The 21507-nt window shown below is 42.1% G+C and overlaps 1 protein-coding gene across 4 annotated transcripts in view; it reads right to left on the bottom strand.

The window, feature by feature from the left end:
- Positions 1-21507, bottom strand: part of large2 (LARGE xylosyl- and glucuronyltransferase 2) — a 119315-nt gene that overhangs the window by 12494 nt on the left and 85314 nt on the right. For 2 of the 4 annotated variants that reach the window (XM_005457380.4, XM_005457381.4), the window contains 4 exons: positions 12076-12304; positions 5763-6052; positions 5152-5234; positions 1559-1682 (listed from right to left, as the gene is read on the bottom strand). In XM_005457380.4, coding sequence (XP_005457437.1) covers positions 1559-1682; positions 5152-5234; positions 5763-6052; positions 12076-12175 — 597 coding nt within the window. In that variant the 5' untranslated portion in view covers positions 12176-12304. Of the gene's footprint in view, positions 1-1558; positions 1683-5151; positions 5235-5762; positions 6053-12075; positions 12305-13066; positions 13166-21507 lie in introns of those variants that run through there. The other 2 variants (XM_025907436.1, XM_025907450.1) reach the window with 2 other exon arrangements.

Below are 21507 nucleotides of genomic sequence, written 5' to 3' on the forward strand. Positions count from 1 at the left end.
AGACAGCAAAAGTTTGCTAACATTTTATAACTATATGAATGTGTTATACCAGGCCGCCACTTTAAATACAACGATAATACAACAAAAAACTTACCTAGATCAACTGAGTGCATTTAACTTTATTTATACTTGGTTTCCTCACGTACATCAGCTGATCTGGCCTAAATATGGAACACTTGTACACTGCTGTCTGCAAGCGCTCGTGAGACTGGTAATCTCAAGCAGCAAAGTTTCTGCCACAACTTCACCTACTTCCAAGGTGCATGGATGAGAAACTAACAACGCAGGAACTCCAGCAACACTTAAAAGTAAAGAGGAACAACTTTCTTAACTGACCAACGCGTTTCAGCTCGTGGCTTTCATCAGGGTCATAGAAACACATGACACAATTTGTGCTTAAATAAAGGAAACAGAAAAAAAATTCAAATTCACCAATTACATCTTCATAGGTAAGCCAGCTGACGTATAACAGGTTGGTACTGGTCAATAGGTTCATTGGTTAAGTCACAGCCCAAGTAAATACTGGACTAGACCATTAACGATAAAGACGGGGGGACATAATCCCCACCTATCTTAACATAATACAAGCGAGAAATGCATAAAAAGAAAGAATGTTAGAATTATACAGAAAAATAGTAAAATGATCTCTAATACCAAATCATTATTATAGCAGTGTTGTGATTATTATTTCTGATGTGTCATATTTATCCTTAGATTCATGAGAATGTCTGAGGTGATTTCCAGTATTTGTGTGAACGTGACCAGTGAATTAACAGGTCAAGAATAATACAAGGAGAGCAATGACTCTGTCAGTATTCATGTTCATCTTGATGCTCCGGTGTTATTAAAACCAGTGTTCCTGTAGCTGTGTGGTGTATGTGGCACAGGAAATCAACAAAGACTAAGATCTCTGACTACAGAGAAGACATTTTCTGAATCTGTGCATCATAACATGTATAAAACTTTGTATGTACAAAGTTTGTTTAACTTTAAATTGAATAAACCTAAGAGCTGCATGCTCAAAATAAACCACGTAGCATAACTTACGTTGTTACTTAACGTTTTTGGGCCATGAGTCTGCATAACTTTTTAAAGTCAAATTTTACAGTGCGTTGCATTGTGCCTTACCAGAAGGCTGGAAACCCCCTCAGCACCAACATGAGTACAATCGAAGCTAAACGGGAGCTTGACCCTTTATCTCATCCTAAAGTAAGATCAGAGAGCTTTAACGATGTTCTGATCTCTGCTAAAGTGACAAGCACATAGAGACACTAGCTGTGACCTCCTCTGTCAGACTCTTAGAGATGCATACTGTACCGTGCAGCTCTTACTCTGATGTCTCCCACTCTTTGATGCTCTGTAACTATTCTGCTAAAGATTTGGAAATATATTCAACGGTACTCTGACAACTTGCTGTTGCTTTGAACTGTGCAGGTTTTCCTTTGATGTGATAAATTTAGGGTCTGACTTTGACTCACCTTGTCTAACAGACAACAGGAAACAGGGCTGTGTTGATGTATTTGGACGAGGTTTGCGTACTTTCAAGGCGTGCTCTTACCTTGAGTTCATCTGCATCGTAGAAGCTGACTTGCACAGATGGAACCATCCAGGACTGGAACAGAGAACTCAGGATTCGATTTGCTACTGTGTCAGTGATAAAATGAAAGTGGAGAGGATTTCTCCTGAAAAATAAAAAGCAGGCATCAAGTTCAAGGAGGTCCTTCCAGTAGGAGGAAAAAAATGTCAACACGTTCCATAGCAATACAATACTGTAATCAGATTACATTTTTCGGTATGACGTAACGTGCTACGGCGATATCGACATCTCTTTTATTTGTAGTGCACAAAAGCACATCAGTACAACAGTAAAGGGCAAACTGCATCTGGGACAGAAACAACTGCGTTTTTACTGCTAACACAAAGCTAACGTGCTAACACAAAGCTAACACGCTAACACAAAGCTAACGCGCTAACACAAAGCTAACATGCTAACACAAAGCTAACACGCTTGTCACTACCCGATCCGTACCGGAAACCCGATCGGTACCCCGCATGCGCGAAAGGTGTCTACTTCCGGTCGAAGCGTTTTACGATAGTTACGGGTCAGAGTATCTGTTATAATGTTAAGAATAATAAGTGTCTCTTAAAATGTTTCCGATAATGAAACGTTTAATATAATGTAGACAAAAACAAAAAAAATAAAAAGATAGTTACGGATTAGGACTACCCGATACTTACTGCGCATGCGCAAAGTCGGACCGTACAAATCGGGTCTACCCGATCCGTACCGCGCATGTGCAGGGGTTTTCTTCTTCTTCTGTTCGTTTAATGGTAGTTTACTCCCCAGTGTTCGAGGATACCGCCACCTGCTGACTGAGCGAATGAACCCTATTGTAAACTGAATTAGCGTCATTACAAACGTGTGTTTAATTTGATTTAGTGATAGTCAGTGTGTTTATGCTTGTCTGTGTGGAGAGGATTGATTGGAATAGTGATGATGATCTCCGCTATCACTGTCAATTGTCAGTAAACACTTCATCTGGCTGATGAATCTTCACGTGACACATCACATTACAAAGTCTGTATTATTAACTCTGTAATTAGGCGCCATTCTTCTTATTTTACGGCGCTGTTGTTCAATCGGGGGACGCTCTCTGTTGAGGAGAAAAGCATGAATTTGTTTGTATACAGATTATCCATTGTTTAAATGTCCCGGTAGTCGAAAAGGAGGCAGAGCTGTTGAGAAATGCTAGGAGCTAACTGGGCGCTAACCGTATCATTCAAATATATTGAATGTCGCAATGTTGGCAAAGAGAGGAAGTGACGTAACATTTGCGCATGCGGGGTACCGATCGGGTTTCCGGTACAGATCGGGTAGTGACAATGCTAAAACAAAGCTAATGCGCTAACACAAAGCTAACGTGCTAACACAAAGCTAACACGCTAACACAAAGCTAACCTGCTAAAACAAAGCTAACATGCTAACACAAAGCTGACGCGCTAACACAAAGCTAGCTCGCTAACACAAAGCCAGTGAAGAGCTTGGAGTGACATTAAAGCTAAGTGTATGCCAACCCCAAACCATACCTGTACATGTGTCTGTAGCAGAACCTCTTTGGCTATCACTTTGAAATTTCTTTGGACTGGTGTTCAACTTTGCTTTTTGTTGTGGGTTTATGCTATTATGTAACGCTAAAAAATGAACAATGTGTGTCCTCGTTAGGATAAGCGTTTGTGTCTGTGCGGGACTGTAGCCTGAGGTTTATATGAGTACAATGAGTACTTAAGCAGCATACTGCATAAATTTAAAAAGAAGTAACAAGTAATCTGTAATACATTTCTTCTGTTGAGTAACAACCCCACACAGGGTTTTGCTGATAAAGCTGAATACTTATCTTACTAGTAGTTACTCATCTTGGCTAAAGTTAGCCCACTAAAAGCATCACTATCATTAGCCTTCTAAATTAGCAGCTCTCTGCCCATGAAGCCGCTATCTTCATCTACAAGCTCTACAGTTTGCTGCTTTGAACAAAAGCTTGAAGCAAGAGTGCCTTCATGGCTCTTTATCTTGCTTTTGATTATCCAATTTCCCCATAAACATTTTTTTGTCCCTTATCACTTTTATTTAATATCCTTTTCTTTTTATTTGCCGTTAGCGTAGGAAAATAAAGCCTTTTGAAGAAGGCTTCACAAATACTTTAGCTTCTTCTTTCTCCTGTATAATCTTGTGTTAACTTAATCTTAAAATATCTAGGTAAAAGTGGGTTTGTATATACATCTATAACAAAAAGAAGAATTTTGTGACCTCCTTTTGGAATGACCAAGATTTTTGTATGAATTACTCAAATCTTCTTCCAAGTCACAATTATAGACAAACACAGTGTGACTAATAAATAAACCTATTATGTATTGAGCACAATGACTAATCATTCACATTGCTGGTTCTTTCATGATTGCACATTGTGCTCTCGGTATGCTCTTCACAGACTGCCCATTTCTAAAGAGAGCAGAAATAGTCATGAATTTCGACCATTTGTAAACACTTTGTCTTTTTGAACACGATTCTCTAAAAATGTGTTTGTAGCCTTTTGTAGATTTCTATATCTTAGTAACACTTTTTCCAACTTCCTGTAAACATTGTTGTCACTGAGGGTAGATTTGAAATGAAATTAGTTTGTCAGATTTACTTTAGTGTTTCTTAAAGGCTGGGGTAAGTTATGATTACATTACAGCTAAGTGACGTTAGTTACCATCCTCCTTGCAACTATGGAAAAATGGTGGCTGCAGGTTATTGCATTGCATTTTTCCGTATTTGGTGACCTGCAAGTAGTTGCAGTGATCAGCTAGTACAGGTGTGAGCAACCTTCAACATCAAATGAGCCATTTTAGCCCCTCCTACCAAACAATGGGGCGAAAAAGAGCACCGCACGGATGTGCAGGTGGACAGATGACAGATATAAGAGAATAAATCAGTGTTTTTATTACTAGCCTGTGAGCCAGATACGGCTCTTTAGCCAAAGGTTGCTGACCTCTGACCTAGTGGGATGCAACCCGTCTCTGAGCAATTGGAGACAGAACATGTAATTCCATTTCTAGCTTGTCTAGCTGATGTGACCAAAGCAAATGAAGGCTAAATGTTTGGTTGACAGAAATAATATTTTGATCAGTTGTAATAATTCAAGTATGTACATCACTTTTTCCTTTTATTATTTTCTTTCTTTATTTTCCTTTTTTCCCTTTTTCATCTGATTGCATCCATTTAATTAAACAAATGTAGTATGCTCTTAGATCCTTTCACCAATAACCTTGATAAGTCAGTTAAAATGTGATTCTTAAGTGATCTAAGTCATAACATTTTCATGTTGTCCGTGTTTCCTGTATAAGCTGAATGAATCCAACTGGGAAATGGGACCATCTCAGGAGCAGAGCAGTGAAGACTTATGCAGCAGCTACCAACCAATCAAACCTCTTGATTTAAGCTCTACAGTGCAAAGGTCATCCATCCTATCATTTTGTTTAATTTTTTTCCACTTTTCTTTCAATTTTTTTTAAATAACTCTGTTTAGTGTGACCTTTTCAGAATTTTCAAGGCCTGTAAATTTATGGCTACAGAAAACCTAAACTAGAGGACTGACACAAATTCAGACTCACCTGTGAAAGAGGACCGACTTGACCAGTGTGACCACATCTCTGCTGGCGTTATGACCGGCACAAACGCACGCTACATGGATCAGCTAAAGGCAAAAAGAAGAAGAAGAAGCTCTGAGTTTTAGCAAAAGGCAGCCTGTAGCATTAATACTTTCTATTATGGGCGCTAACGGCTTCCATCACAAGCTCACAGCAGACTAGATGTGACTGCAGTTATAGATCTGCCCTATGTGCTAATTCACACACAGTGTCATCAGTCTTCTCCTAAAGTACTGAAGCTATATTGCTCTGTTGGAGCGTGTCACTCTTGTGGAGATTACAGCAGGACACTCGCCCCCACCTCTGATGTAAACGTTCATATTGAGCTTCTCAAACATATATGATTTCACAACACTCGCTTTTCAGTAGAAGAGACTTTGAGAAGTTGGAGCTCAAAGGCAGAAAATCAAAGAACAAAAGTGTTCCCCTGGATTTCAGACCCTGCCAACCCACCTCTGCCTCACCCATCATTTAGTTTGAACGGACCGCTGTGATTCGCTGAGCTTTGTGTTCAGGAAATTCTCTCCTGTTTGTGATTATCCATCAGTGCAGCTGTTAGCAGAGTTTATCCTGACCTCACACTTCTGGACGGTGGGTGAGCGGGGACACCCCGTGTGGTTGTTCTTCTCCTCTGCCGTGTTGTCGCCATCCTCGGGCCCCGTGTCTGCAGACGCGCCCCACTGCTGGTTGCCATAGTTACCATCCGCTGCCTGGCCAGCCATACCCTGCGATTGGCTGAGCTGCAGGCGGATCTGCCGGTTCTCCTCCTCCACCTCCCGAACCCGCGACTCAAGGACGGCCCGCTCTAGGACCTGGGCAGCTGGAGTGTCCGCCAGGCAAGGAGTCAGGAGAAGGGAACGACCATCTGAGGAAGGAATGCGAGGCGCTGTCAGGCTGTCTGCAGGAAGCAAACAACATGCAACCTGTGCATTGCTTTTGCTCTGCAGTTAATAAAAAATACATGTGAATAACTCTTCTGGTTTTTTTTTACTACAGCCTTAGCAATGCAAAAACATTTGGTGCATGTCTTTAGGTTTGAAATCTCTGATAACTGTTTCATGTTCCAGCAGCACCAATTTTGGCCCGTTTGAGGCTATTCTTACCCTCTGCTTCTCTCTTCAACCGAGTGGCCAGAGTAGGGCTGTGCGATATGACCAAAATCTCATATCCCGATATAAGAATTCTATCGTCCCGATAACGATATAAATCACAAATTCTGTGAATCTCGGGCAGCTCGACTTGCGGAAAGTGTTTCCAGCTGCGCGTCATGTACCTGGAGTCGAGTATTTTAACAGATGCATGAAACTATACATTTTTAGACGTAAGTTGTAACGGCCGCAGTTTTCTTTGTATTTATTACACGGCGTGCTGCGGGGAAAAGCCTGTTGTAACGTTTGAGTCTAAGGTTTATTTTTTAGCACCTGACGGCTCTTGTTTTGCTTTTCATCCGTAAACTGCTCTTTCACGTGATTCAGTTTATTTTGAAAAGTCTCAACAGGATCTTGAGCTTTATTGTGAAAGGTTTATGTGGAACATAAACAAGCGGACACGCGATGGTTTTACCATCATTGTTGCTAACCACAATGCATAAAAACAGGCGCTTGTCCGTCCGTAGTGTGGTTATATTAAATATAAGAGAAAGAGAGAACTTTAAGAAATTAATATAGCCACTACAGTGACCATCAAAACGGTGACAAAATATTGCCGTGAACAGTTTATTTTGCAACACCACGAAACAAACGATAGCATAAAATGAAACGATAGACGTTTTTATATCGTCATCCGATATATATCGTTATATCGAACAGTCCTAGGCCAGAGCTGTTGGCTTTTATTTCCAGAGCCTCAGTTTTTATTGTACTTCTTATTCATCCAAGACTTGTCTGTTATGACACCTCAGTTAACTTAACTTACTAACACTGATCTGATTTTACCCTCCAGAGTTGCTCTCCACAGGGGGGCTTCCTCTACACAAAACTTTGATATTTTACCCAAGTGCTTCTAGGACTGTCTGACTGTTGCAGTGGTGTATGTCAGCTGACTGGATTCAGTGACGGAGGTACTGGAGACGGTGCGTAGGGCAGCATCTTCTCTGATGGAACTCAGGGAGTTGTGCTCTTGGTTGTGTGGCTGTTTTGAGTCTCTGCAATCTTTGTTCTCAGCTCCGTAGATGCATCTGTAGTCAGGTATCTGGTTCAGTTACACTGGTCCCATGTACCAGGGTCAGCTCATTACATCCACACAGCTCACTGTGGTTCTCACTGTATTTCTGGATCTCCACATGGTAGCTGTCTTCTGCTGATATTATTGCACTGAGCTGCTCGGTGCTGCTGGTTTACTATTCATTCATAGTTCCCACATGCGCTGTACATAAACTCCTTCACTGGGTCGGCTGGTAGTTAGCAAACATGTATTATAATATGCAACACTGTAAAGTAAATACAATTGTCAAGTAATTGCAGTTGCAGAGTAAAAAATGCATTATTCTCCTGTGTTAGTTTGGTATGCTGAAGAACCAAAATCCCTCCCAAAAAAGCAGTTCAGCCAGAGACAGCTCCATTAAACATCAGATTAATGAGTACACTTATAGCGAAGCTGCTAACGGGCTCGGTCGTCCTCTGCCCAAACTTCTGGAGACGACAACAGGAAGTGTAAAACCCAACTGGGACCTGTGGAGGTGACATCACAGGCAGCACACTCATGTTTGGCTACATGCACGCTGAGAGTCTGAGAACGTTCTCCTGCGGCTCACACTTGAAAATTGGCTTCTCACACATTTGTTGGCTCCTCTTTCACCACCTCACTGCCTCCTCGATCTTCCCACAGACTGGGGTGTGAACATTCCTGCAGTGCTTCAGGGTGCAGCGTGTGTGTGTGGCAGTTAAAAGATGAGCATGAGTACAGATACATGTGCTGTGGATACACTGTTGTCTCTTTGGTTTTTATATATTCATTCTCATTTTGCCCGCAGCTTACATATAATTTCAATGAAGCTGGAGAAAATTAATCTTCAATTCAAACTTCTCACCATGTGGAGAATTAAAAAAGAACAACAACCAATAAGTGAGATAAACCTGCAATTCTTCTAGTGGCCAGTAGGTGGTGAATTCCCTGGTTTTACAAAAAAGTCAGGTTATATCGAAGTTTATGGAAAAACAGCTTTTGGCTCTGTTAATCCATGATCTCAGTAAACACTTTCCTTTTTTGAATTTTTATTATGTTTACTTTGAAAATTGTGGTTCTCATTAGTCAAACAGGAGGATAAATCAGGGCCTACTTTAGGTCAGAAAGCATGCCCCCAGGCACAGACTTGTAAAGGACCTGGCCCATCCTACATGATGAGTCTCACAGGGTAAGAAACACAAAACACCAAAAACACACAGACGTGTTTTCTGTCTGTTTGCAGTTTCATTTGCATTTCCCCCCCAGTTATACTGAACTTTAATAATGGACACGTTTCTCTCTGACACACTGTATCAGCTGCTGCTCATTTTGCTTCTCCTTCTAGTTCTTTAGCTGCTCTTTATGTTCAGTCACCTTGAGCCTGATAGTTTTAAATCTCTTTATGAGAGTTAATTAGTACTTGAAACTCAGGCTCATGGGCCCCCGGGCCAATGTCAAGTAGGTCCTTTCAAATATCCTTCCACATTATAAGTGGGACTACTTTGTGATGCACAAGTCGATAACCAATGAGCATGCTGCTCAAACCAGCAGGACAGCGACCTCACACTATGACCTTACTAACAAATGGGTGATGTAATGTTTCCTTTAACATGATTATGTAGATATATATATATATATGTATGTATGTATAGGTATATACACATCTATATGTATATATATATATATCATTTCAATGAAGCTGAAAGCATATATATATATTTATATATATATGCACAAAATAATAGAGCAGCATCATGATGGAAATATTAAATGTAGAAGAAGAAAAGATCTCTCTCACACACACACACACACACACACACACACACACACACACACACAGAGGCTGGAGTTGGAGTTTTCACTCAGTCCTACATTCACTGCCACGCTGACCCAAATACTCACTAGAGCACCAAATGTCTGCTACTGGAAATAGTCCATTTATTGCACTATTTCCTTCAATGTGAGCAACATTTGATAAAAACGATGTTGGACGATGTCCAGCCAACTCGTCATCCTGCCTCCATTCTCTTCTTCTGTCACCGGTTTTCTTTTGACTTTGTCCACCATCTTTTTCTTCATCTATACTTATCTCTATTCCTCTTCACATCTGTCTCCTTTTTCTACATGTTAGTCTCTCTGATGTCTTCCTCCTCCTTTTATGTAAACTTAAGCAACTGCATCTTTCTCCCGTTGTCCTCTTCATGCCTCATCATTTCCTTCTCCTTCTATCTTGTGTATTCTTCTATATTTACCCTTCAATCCTCCTTTGCAACTGTGTTCTCTCGCTTCATTTTTTAAAAACTCTTTCTCCCATCTTGGTATTCTCTTCTTCTGCATCGTGCTCCTTTTCCCTCCCCTCCTATCTGTAACCCCGTGGAGCAGCAGCCGGCCCACAGCTGAACAGAGGCATGATGGGAATGTTTACACCCATATCTAATGGCTGAGTGACAAGAAGGAATTGGACTCTTTCAAAATCCTCTTTCTGATTATTTATCTGATCCTCTGTTGTCCATTCTTGTTTCATTGTTTGTTCTAATATGATGTGATCACTGTTTTTTGCCCATGTCTCCATATACATGGGCTGTAAATAGTGTCTCTATATGTTGCTATTAACTTGTGTGTAACATCAACCTGCCAGAGGGTCTGCAGATGGAAATTAGCCTGAGGCTATAATCTGTCATATTTACATTTGTTAAAATGTTCATTCATGTATTGTCCCTCTTTCTAATAAAAAAGGAAATAATTTTAATTTTCTTCATGGTTTCCACTGTTTTTTGGCTTCAATAGGAATTTAAGCACCATTTCAATCCAACACGAAGGCATCGACCACAAAACCAAGTCATTCAGGTCATTCTATAATCCTGCTTCAGTGCCAGTGCAAACTGTGGCTTTCTGCACTCATCTTTATACACAAGCCATGATTAAGAAGCAGCATTTTAATAATGTAGCTGCGTGTGTATGAAGCTCTCAACGGGCTTTATATTAAGGATCCTACTGTGTTACAGAGAGAACCGAAAGGTTCTCACTGAGAATCAGCAGAGACTTGGTGACAGGGGAGAGGAAGAACCTCCTTTTACTTGGATTACTGGTCTCAGAGAGGATCAGCCATTTCCTGTGACTGGGTGAGGAAGGCCAGGGGGCGTGTACTCACTACAAAGAATACTGTAGGTAATCTGACACCGAGGAAACCCGAGCTGACAGGACAGATGGAGGAACCAGAATCCGATTCGCAGTCAGTCAGCAGAAAGAAAAAAGGGAAACACTGGTTATTTCTGTGGCACTGTGCTCCAGGAGCCCACTCCATCACTTTGAACACTCACAGCTAAAGTGGATCCACTGAACAGAGACAACTCATCAGTCAGCCATGTTGGAGTGCTCGAGCAACTGTGGAAGCCTCACCAAAGAGGAATCCTATTTTCCTGCTCTGCGTGCCCTCCGAGAATCACTGCCACCCTCAAAACATACACCGAATATAGAAATGCATCACCAGGAACTGTGTGTGTGTGTGTGTGTGTGTGTGTGTGAGAGAGAGAGAGAGAGAGCGATATTAAAGAGAAACACATGCAGCCTTAAGTCATAATATATCCAACAACAAAACACTGGAGTGAAATCCAGCCTTTAAGTTCAGCACTGAAAAACATCGAGGAGGAAACCTGCATCCACACTGAAGAGCTCCTTTCCATCAACGCTGACACCAGTGTCATGTGTCACTCTTGGCCTTAGATGAGCACACTGGACACTTTTCTGTAAAATCAATCTTTGAGCCTCACAGGCTGGGCCTCGCTGCTTTATCACTTCCAACATGGTATGAATGTGAATGGATGCAATCACACTGATGCAGCACGATTTGACTTGATTTTTTTAACCTGTAAAAACAGCCCAGCACACAGATAAATAAAGAGCAGTGATGGTGTCATTGGGAAGCTGCGGTTTGACTGCAAAGAGACAGTTTTCAACCATTTTGGAAGAACATATACAAAATAGCTCAACATTAGCATAAAGTCACCACAGCTGAAAGATGTCGCCTAAAAAAAGTTTATCAGACAGGAGAATTATTAGATATGCATCCTCAGTTTTAATGAGATTAAAGCCAAGGCTGCTTACCTATATCAACAAAGTCTGTGGCACAAAAACAAAACTGGGTACGATGTTTCCCAAATCGGTTCATTACAGTTTGATCCAGAGGACTGCTGGAACGATCCACAGAAAATTTAAGTTCATACAAATGTAAAGGTTGAATTCAAATTAATTTCCAAAATGAAAAAGCAATTCATATCCTGTTAGCTGAAGCTGCACTGCCAGAGATACTGTGCCTCTAACATGTGACTTCCTGTGTTAGTATGTGTGTTATTAAAGCTTTTCGAGGAGACACCATGCAGAAACGACCGGCTGGCTCAGGCTTGGCGTCTCTCTGGGATGTCAGAATAAAAAAGCAAACTGAACAGAAAACTGCCTCCACACGTTTAAAAATGTAACTTCATAGTGAGACTGAAGGGGAACTGAGCCGAGCTGCAAAATGCATCTGATAATTGATGCGTTGTTGTCGCTGGTAGGATTCCTGCGACGCCGTCTGACCCAGACCGCAAGCCAGCGTCTATGAAAATTACACTGTGCGGATTCTCAGTTTGGACCCAGTAATGATCGATGCTTGGCAGAACTCATGTTGAGTGATTTTGTTTCTCCTGTTTAAATAAGCGCACACATCCCAAATCTCCTCATACTCACTTTCCAGGTTTCCAGCCAGAAGGTAGAGCCAGGTGAGCAGGACGATGGCTGTGAGTGACGCCGCCAGCAGCTTTAGGCGTCCGCGGCAAAGCAGGTTCATGATGGGACAGCGGCACTGAGGGCTCCGAGGGTGAGGGGTCGGGAAGAGGACGAGGGGAGGGGCGGGGTGGGGGTGGGGGGTATCAGGTGGGGCTCAGTCCCTCGGCAGGTCCCTGCAGCATCCTTTCATCTGAGTAGAGAAGAACACAGAGTCAAAACAGGACACTTAGAACCGAGCGTCCGAGTTCAAGTCGTTACTGAAGAAAAGTCTCCATTTAACCAACAAATGCTGAGTTCACAAGATTTTAATGTGGAAAAACTGACACATGCCCAGTTTTCCAAGCTTGTTTTGTTTCACGGATGTCTAAAAACCAAGAACAATTTCTCTTCATTCCAGCGGCCCAGCTGATTGGGTCTCATCCCAAAGCGGTCTGCAGATGTCTTATGAGTCATTCATTACTATCTGAGTTAGAAAGCTTACGGTTCCAAGAAGTCTGGACCCAATCTGTAATAGATCAGTAGTGAAGCCCCAAAACCACAGAAGAAGACACAATCCCACGGTCCGAAAGTACCAGAGGACAGCCAGACCTCGTCCAAGGATCCTCAGAGATGGCCCAAATTTACCAAACCAAACCCAGGCCGACACTCACAGCCTGTTACACTCATACTGATATTTGCTTTTCACCTCGATTATTGCGCCCTCTGTCCTAGAGAGACACAATTTTACAAAACCAAGAGACAAGTTTTAAAATTTGGCTCTTCATCACACAAACATTTACAAATACAACACTGACGCTGCCTGAATGAGAGGCCTTGTGTGACCCTCCTGTCGCTGGTACACAAGCTTCAAGGTGTAATGTATAATATCACAAAGCAACCACCTCCTGTGACCAGTTTTAATTCACTTTTGTTACTAAATCAATATATTTATATAAAATGTAACTGTACGTACTTGTAATTGAATTTCTGTCATGACTGCAGCACCTTCATGGCCCACACTTTGTCCCTGACTGAAGGAGCTCTTTAGTCTAAACAGTGAGTGACTCTGGACCTTCAAAGATAAAATAAGGAGTCTGATTAAAATGCAAAACAAAATGAGTTTCTTACAGATAACGAAAGAAACAAGGTCATTTTATCCTAGCTAGGCTGGGTTATAACTGCCTAAGGGTTTTTTTCTGTGCTGAGACACAGAATTGGAAATGCTCGTCCAAAATCTTTGACTTCAACTCAAACGTAACACGTAGAGTCTGAAAATCTGCCTGCTTCGCTCACCAATGAATCGCTTGTGAGCTGGTGGATGGTAAAAGATTGATGCCGTGTTGTGATTCATCACTACCATTTTTTTCAGCCTTTAACTTCCCTGTTTTGGCACATCTCTGTTTATTGTATCATCGAGTTGCTGCTCTTGGCTGGCATGCTCAAGCCTGTCTGCCTCAAGGTTGGACATCCTGTTAATCTGAGCTGCTTTCCAGCTCAGTACAGCTGTGGAGACTTAGTGAGCTACTGTAGACTTTCAGCTCCAGCACGTCTGATCGCTCTCTGACCTCTCATCACCAGGACGTTTCTTTCTGCCACACACCGACGTTTTTCTCATCGTTCTCGGTAAAGACCGGAGCCTGATGTGGTGAAAATCCAGGACGTCAGCAACAGGAACACTCAAACCAAAAAGCAAAGATCAAACCACTGCTTGGATGCGAACACGAGACTCCTGAGCTGCATCTGCAGACCTTCATGGATTAGCTGACTATATAATTACAGGCAGACGCATTAGAGTCGGTGTTTTAAAAGCATTCAGCTTGAGGTTTGGCGTCACCGTGCAGAGCTCACATGACTGTTTCAGTCGATGAAGCTGAACTGAACTGAAAGAAGGAGAAAGTCAGAGTCACTTTGCTCCATATACACACAGAAAACCAGAAAAGGGGGAAAGTCCCATACAAGTTTCAGTTTAGCTCTCCATGTTTGTCGGTCCAGCTCTGTCTGTGCTGGCCTCCCTCCCTCTCTATGTGAGCCTGATTAGAGCGGGAGGTCTGTCTTTGTTTAACAACGTGATTCATTAATCCCTCTTTAATTAGACACAAGCCCGGAGAGGAGAGACGGCCGCCAACGGGAAACAGTATGGAAGCAAGCTCGTAGCAGAAAGAAGGAAACTTTGTGCTGGAGTCTGCAGCTCAGGTGGAAGAAAAATCTTCAAGAATATTTCTGCGTTTAATAACTAGGAGCTACATTTACATTTTAAAAGCATTACTGAAGTGCTTAAACGTCCGCTGACTCTGTTCCTCGGCCTGTTTAAACACAGGCTTGTGTGGCCATTAAACTGTCAGTCATTTGTAGTCCCCATTTTCAGCCTCTAAAAAAGGGGGACTACATATAAAAATTCCTAATGCAGTGCTTTTATTAAACCCCTTCAATTAAAGCTGAACGTCTGCACTTCAGTCACATGGTGGTTGTGTGGTGGTGGAGTACAAAGGCAACAAATCACCATTAGACTGCAGTGCAGCCATGATTTCTGGTGATGTTTCCTTGTTATACGTCATACACAGCAGATTCACGGGTAATATTTTATGTGTAAAAGTCTAAAAAGTATGTTTAAACAAACAAACCTCCAAATATTCAGTTTTAAATTTTAAATCTGTCTGAAACGAGCCCTTATTTAAGGAAATAAGATGACAAAAAATCTTATTCTGTAACATCTCTGGTGCCACTGATGTGTGGTGTGAGCTGGTGAATGTGGAAGTGCAGCCCATTTAACACTCCTCATGACTGCATTCTCACGTATTCGTCCTTTATGTTGTTTTGTGGGCGATATGTATTTAATCTAAACCCCGACACACCATGACTGTAGCCTGCCAAGTGATTGCTACCTTCTCTAAAAACCTTAATAATATATTTTTTGCAGAAAGTCTTTTGGTCCTCTTTTCATTCATTTGCAAAGTTGTAATTACCCAAAAAGCAAAACCTCTGGTACTACGTGAAGTATTGCTGACACATTTCTGATAAAGTTGAGTATTTTTTGTCATCCAAACATGCAAATATGTAAAACTTGTCTGCAAGAAATATCCCCACGTATCAGCTGCACACACGTTATGTTTAATAAAAGTCTTTTCAGTCTTTAGCGGGGAAACCCATGTGACCACGTGATGTGATAGAAAGCTCCAGAGCAGCTACCAGACAGACTTAATGTTCTTTTGTTTTATTGAATCAACTGTGTCTAGCATCAGGAATTAACTTTTGTTCTTCTTCCTGCCACACCTGTGTCTAAGAAGGTAATCGATCCCCAACAACAGGAGTGGCACCAAGATGGGGGCCAAAGGGGGGCACTGCCCCTACGCCCCACCCAGAACTTAAAAATGTTGAAGTGTTCCCTTAATTTTTTTTAGCAGTATATGGAACTGGTAACTGTAACAGCAGCCTAACACGATGCATGAGCTAACTTAGCAACTGCAGCTTTTTTAAATTAAAAAACAAACAAACACAAACGTGTGGCGCTTAGTGCTGCTGTGGGGTCAACAAGGCTGTCAGAGCAATAACTGTTGGGGGTTACTCTGAATGTTAGCAGGATATCATGCCTAACGTAATTTCCCCTCCCTTGCTAACTGTCCACTCCACCCACATCACCATCATGTGTTTGACTCAAATCTTACAGCATTCTAACAAATCACTTTACCGGGAAAGTGACTGTTTAATATTGGAGCTGAGCTCTGTCAGGTGTTTGAGCTGGAATCAAATGTTTATTCAGTTTTACCCCACGTTATTCCCACAAAACCCAGAAGGAGAAACCCTGAAGAATTTACAACGACTTCAACCACAAAAAACCCCAAACTGTTATTTGTGGGTGCAGCCTCACATGGTTTAAAGTGATGCATTATTAAAACCACAACAATTATCTGCTGTAAAAGTGGATCACACTGCACGTTTAAAGTCTCTCCAACACTCTGCCAGACATTTCAACTTTCCAACTACATAGAGATGATTTATGAGTTAATTAGTGAGGCTGATGTATGCGCTCTATGTCGTTAAGAGCAATGAAAGGTGCTGAGACAGGAAGAAAGGAGGAGGAGGAGAGCTGAGATGGAGAGCAGGGAGAGTAAAGATTAAGAAGAGAGGAGAAGGAAGAGGAGAAGTGTGGCGGGGACAAAAGAAAGAGAATGAGAGAGGGAAGCAAAAGGATGGGGAAAGAGATAAAGAGGGGAGAAGTTTGAAAGATAAGGAAATGGGAGTGGGAACAAACAAGAAAAGAAAGAAGGGACAGGTAAAGAAAAAAGAAAGAAATGAGGAGGAAAAACAGGGGGAAAAGGTAAGAAAGAATATATAAAAAGAGAAGTCGAGACAGGAAAAAGGAGAGGAAAAAGAAGATAGGAAGAAAGGAATGAGGAAAAGAAGGGAAGCAGAGTAGTTAAAAGGGCAAAGGAAGCACAGGAAAAGTACTAGGGAACGAGATAAACAATGAAAAAGAAATGAAAAGAAGATTAAGGAGGTGTATAGAAACAACGATCAAAGGGAAAGAGAAAAAGAGGAGCAGAGGTAATTGGAGGTAAAGAATGAAATGAAAAGGAAGAGGTAAGGAAGCCATAGTACGCAGAAGATTACCAGATTCAGCGAAAAGCAAAAAAAGAAAAAAGGAGAGGAAGTAAATAAGGTGGAGGCTGAGCTATAGGTCGTGGCAGGGTACTGGTCTTTCTGCCTCTAACAGCCATAAACTCAGACAGGAAATAAAAGTGAGGGGCAGTGCCACTAAAGAGGCGTTTAATAGGCAGCTTTTGTTGATTCTGCAGGAGCTGCACAAAACGTTTTCTCTGCTCTAATTGTAGCAGTAAAAACGCTGTGAGCGTGGAGCACCGGAGGACTGCGGCAGTCTGCAGCCTCCTCTGTCATCGAAGCAGCTGAGAACAGCACTGAAGGGACAGCGGAGGCTGTGTGGGTGGCACCGGGGTGGAGGCACAACAACAGATAACTCAGTCTAATGGCTGTAAATTAAAGGATAACACAGCATCCACAGAGAAGCAACAATTCCTAAACATTCCTCTGCTATCGTTCCCAAAGCAGCAATTCACTTTCGTTCACCTGCAAATTAAATCAAAGCCGAGGAAAACCGGTGGAACCATTTACGCCAAAAAGGACTGAAACCCATCAACCAGACAGTAAAATTCATCCTCTGAAAAACATCACAAAGTTTTCCTGTCAAGCACCTAGTGTGTTACTGAATTACTGATGGGGCAGAACGACTCTGTAGATCAGGGATGAGCAGCAGGAGAAGAATATGGATGACTGTCGGCGTGGTGGACAGGTTTAAAGGAGTGTTTGGTGTATGAAGTGACGAGAGCGAGGCGTGTCCGCCTGAACTTGCTCCACTGATGCAAACCTGAAGTCCCTGTACAGAAAACGACAGACTCTGAGATTCGTACACTTCAGGCCTTAATGTCGCATTATGTAAAAGTAGAAACTGCTGCCACAAAGAGGCGACACCGTCAGCAGAGCCTGTTCAAAGAGGCTGACCTGGATTATTTGTTACAACTACAATGTACAGATGTCAGCTTAATGTGCCACACGTTGGCACTAATAAAAATACTCACTTTCAAAAGTGCCTCTCATTCGTCACAGTAAACAAAAGAGCAGCTAGGAAAAAAGACGTGAGACATTCTGCACATGTGAGAACTTTTAACCTGTTACAATTTGTCCTAAACGCTCAAAAGCTTGTTTAAGGGGTTCAGACTTGATTTTGAAGCTAGATATTTAGCACCAAGGTTTGAGTCCTGTATCTGCTGATGTGGATAGATGATGGATGGATGGGTGGGTGGAGGGGTGAATGGATGAGTGGATAGATGGATGGATGGGTGAATGGATGGTGGATAGATGAAATGGATGGGTGGATGGATCAGTGGATGGATGGATGGATGGATGGATGGATGGATGAGTGAATAGATGGGTGGATGGATGGATGAATGAGTGGATGGATGGATGATGGATGGATGAGTGGATGGATGGGTGGGTGGGTGGAGGGATGAATGGGTGGGTGGGTGGGTAGATGGATGGTGGGTGGATGGATGGATGGGTGGATGGATGTATTAATGAGTGGATGGATGGATGGGTGGATGGGTCTGATGTGGCAAACGTTGCAAAGGGTTGAAATAAAAAGTTCAAATAATAATTATGGATTGGATTTATATAGCGCTTTTCAAGGCACCCAAAGCGCTTTACAATGCCATTATTCATTCACGCTCACATTCACACACTGGTGGAGGCAGCTACTGTTGTAGCCACAGCTGTCCTGGGGCAGACTGACAGAAGCGAGGCTGCCATATCGCGCCATCGGCCCCTCTAGCCATCACCGGTAGGCGGGAGGGTAAAGAGTCTTGCCCAAAGACACAACAACCAGGACAGAGAGCCCAGGGATCGAACCGGCGACCTTCCGGTTACAGATGCGCTTCCCAACCCCCTCAGCCACGGTCGCCCAAATGAGCGGATCACGTCATTTGTTTGACTCTTGCTTTCTTCCTACGGGCAGTCTCTCCTTCTATTGAAACCTGTCAGTCATCACACACAACATATGATAATGCAATTAGGAACCCAGAGCAATGCTTTAGTCCAGTGGGTGTGTCCTGGTTGTGAGTGAGGAGCTCTTTTAGCCCTAAGCTAATCACAAAGAGGATAGTCCTGATTAAGGGAATAATCAGCAGACGCTTCTGCATTAGAGGAGAGAGATAAGAGTGGAGACCAATAATCAACTCCACTCATCCTCTATTCAGCTCCCTGACCCACGTGCAGGGACAAGACCTCAAGAGCGCTCAAAGCTCCCCTCACATGACTACTCGATGGCTGTCAACAACCTTGGCAGAAGAGGCACTGCTTTACATTATGCTAACAGTAAAAGCTGATTCTCTTTAACCCATAAATAGGTAATGAGGAAAAACAAGGAAATACCATCTGTAAACTGAGAGCAGCAATCACCACACACTGTGTTATTATATATACAGTAACCCAATTATCCCTCCCAGCTTCTGATCATTGAAAGTGTTGATTTCATAGCAGGCAGGAGGGCCCCGTATTAGTTTTTCCTTTTCATTTAACAGTGCCTTTCTTTTCTTCTGCCAGCTTCAGCATGCTTCATGAACACTCAACCATCTCAACATTCGGGGCTAAATTGCTCTTTGGATCTCTAATTTAAGAAATCTTCAAACTATCCAAGAGCATGGAGGGCACGAACAGTGTTGTGAAGAATATTTGCTTCCTCCCCGGGGCAGGTACTTTTTCCTCTCACTAAATGATATCATTATTAAAAAGTACTGGCAACCACCACTGCTACACCCCAGGTTATTAGTAGACACACCTCTGGTATCAATTTCTATGTTGTCTTCTTCTCAAGTTACTGCATTCACAAGATTTTGAGAAACTTGACCTCTAACGTTTGGGTTGAGGTCACTGATTTCTAGAAGATGCACCAATGGTGACAATTTGAAAATCCCATGTCACTTCAATTCAGCTTTATTTATATTGTGCCAAACCACAACAACAGTTGCCTTTAAGTGCTTTATATTGTAAAGTAAAGACCCTAAAATAATTCAAAGGAAAAGAGAGGAAACCTCACATGGCCACCTATGAACAAGTGCTTTGGCAACAGTGGGAAGGAAAAACTCCCTTTTGACAGGAAGAAACCTCCGGCAGAACCAGGCTCAGGGAGGGGCGGCCAGGGTGAGGGAGGAAGACGGGACAAAAGGCAGAGATTAATAATAATTCATGATTAAATGCACAGCCGGGAATAAACAGTGAGTGCAGAGAAAGGTCTTCTTTCTTGACTTATTGCATTCATGAGATTTTCAGAAAACCTGACCTTTGACCTTTAAGCCCTTGTGTTCATTTTTGCAGCTAGCAGCTGGAAAATGTGATATTTGTATATGTGAGACATTTGAGAGTTAACAGGACTGGCTTTGAGTATAAGTATATAAAAGCGAGGCAGTTGCCATACTTTATGTGATGGCATACCAAAACTTTCCCCCCACTACCAGATAAGTAGTGGGGGGAAAAGCCATGGCAACCAACAAGGCACTGAGGTAGTTCAACAGCAGGGTTTTCTGTTTGAGAACACAGCTTCTGTTGTCTGTGGACGTTTAAATGCATAAAAAGCTATATAAAGGTTTTCCCTGATGGGGAAGTGAAATAATATGTCCTCTCTGAAGTTGGATCAGAATTGGACCGGCGTTCTGGGACATGCTGTCTTTCTTGGCTATGGTCAACATTCACTCACTAAATCAGACAGCAACAACAGACTGAGTGAAATCTAAAACCAGCTCCGTCTAAGAGCTTTGTCCAGTATCACCAATCTGCTGCTCAGGTTTGTTCACCAGCATCATTTTTCAGAATTTCTGTATAGAGGCGGAGTCAAAAGTCAGTGTGAAGAAAAGGAAAACTTTCTCCATCCTTTTCCCTCTGGCATCAATGTTCATCGTGTTTCAGAGTCTTTCCACCCAGTTTCCACCCTCTGCTCCATGAGATGCACTCAAAGACACGTGCACTCTTTTCCCTGCAGCTTCTCTTGAGAGACAAACCTTTTTCTTTAGCACAGATTTTTCCTCTGTAAAACAGACCGGCTCTATTATTCAACTCAGTGCAAGAGAGGAGACATGCTATGAGCAAATAAAACTCAAGTTTAAAACATTTAAAAAGACGAATACAAATGGAAAAATATGTCCAACAAAGATTCAAAAAATTATTTTGAGCAGTTTTTATTTAAAATGATTTATAATTACTTTGATATCATTCATTCTGTGCTTAAATCCTGTAGCATTAAGTTAACATTAACATTCCTGTCGCTCCTTTGGTTGATTCACCTGAACTGCCACTAAAATATGAACAACCCTTATTGGATGGATTCAATAGCTGCTAAAAAATTCTCGTAAAATGTTAAGATGGACACAGCCTCTCGATATCTTTAAACTCATAAATATCAAAGCAGTTATACAGTAACTGTTGCCTCTCAGGCAGGCGGTGGGCAATATTTTTAAAGTTTTAAACAACTTGGTGCAGAAGTGCGTTTGCGGCAGTTATGTGAAGCAGCCAAGGTCAAGGACCCAAATGAAAAAGATCATATTTAAGGCGCCTTTGCAGCGTTTAGTCAAACAGATTGAAATAACACGTTGAAGAGTTAGAGAGCACAGCTTGAACGGTGAAACTACCGGGGATAGCTCGCTGGACATCGACAGGGAGACTTCTATGCTGATATTTTGTTTCTACCATGATTAACATCAACCACAATGCCAGTCCCCGCGGCCACACTTTCTGAAAACTTTCATTTTATAATTTTGTGCTGATACACATGATCACACACAATATCTTTTCTTTTTGCTCTAGCTCAACAAAACCCAGGGAGGAGGAGGAGGCCATTAGCCACTGTTTGTCCAC

This window comes from Oreochromis niloticus, linkage group LG1 (genome assembly GCF_001858045.2).
Source record: "Oreochromis niloticus isolate F11D_XX linkage group LG1, O_niloticus_UMD_NMBU, whole genome shotgun sequence".
NCBI classification, from domain to species: Eukaryota; Metazoa; Chordata; class Actinopteri; order Cichliformes; family Cichlidae; genus Oreochromis; species Oreochromis niloticus.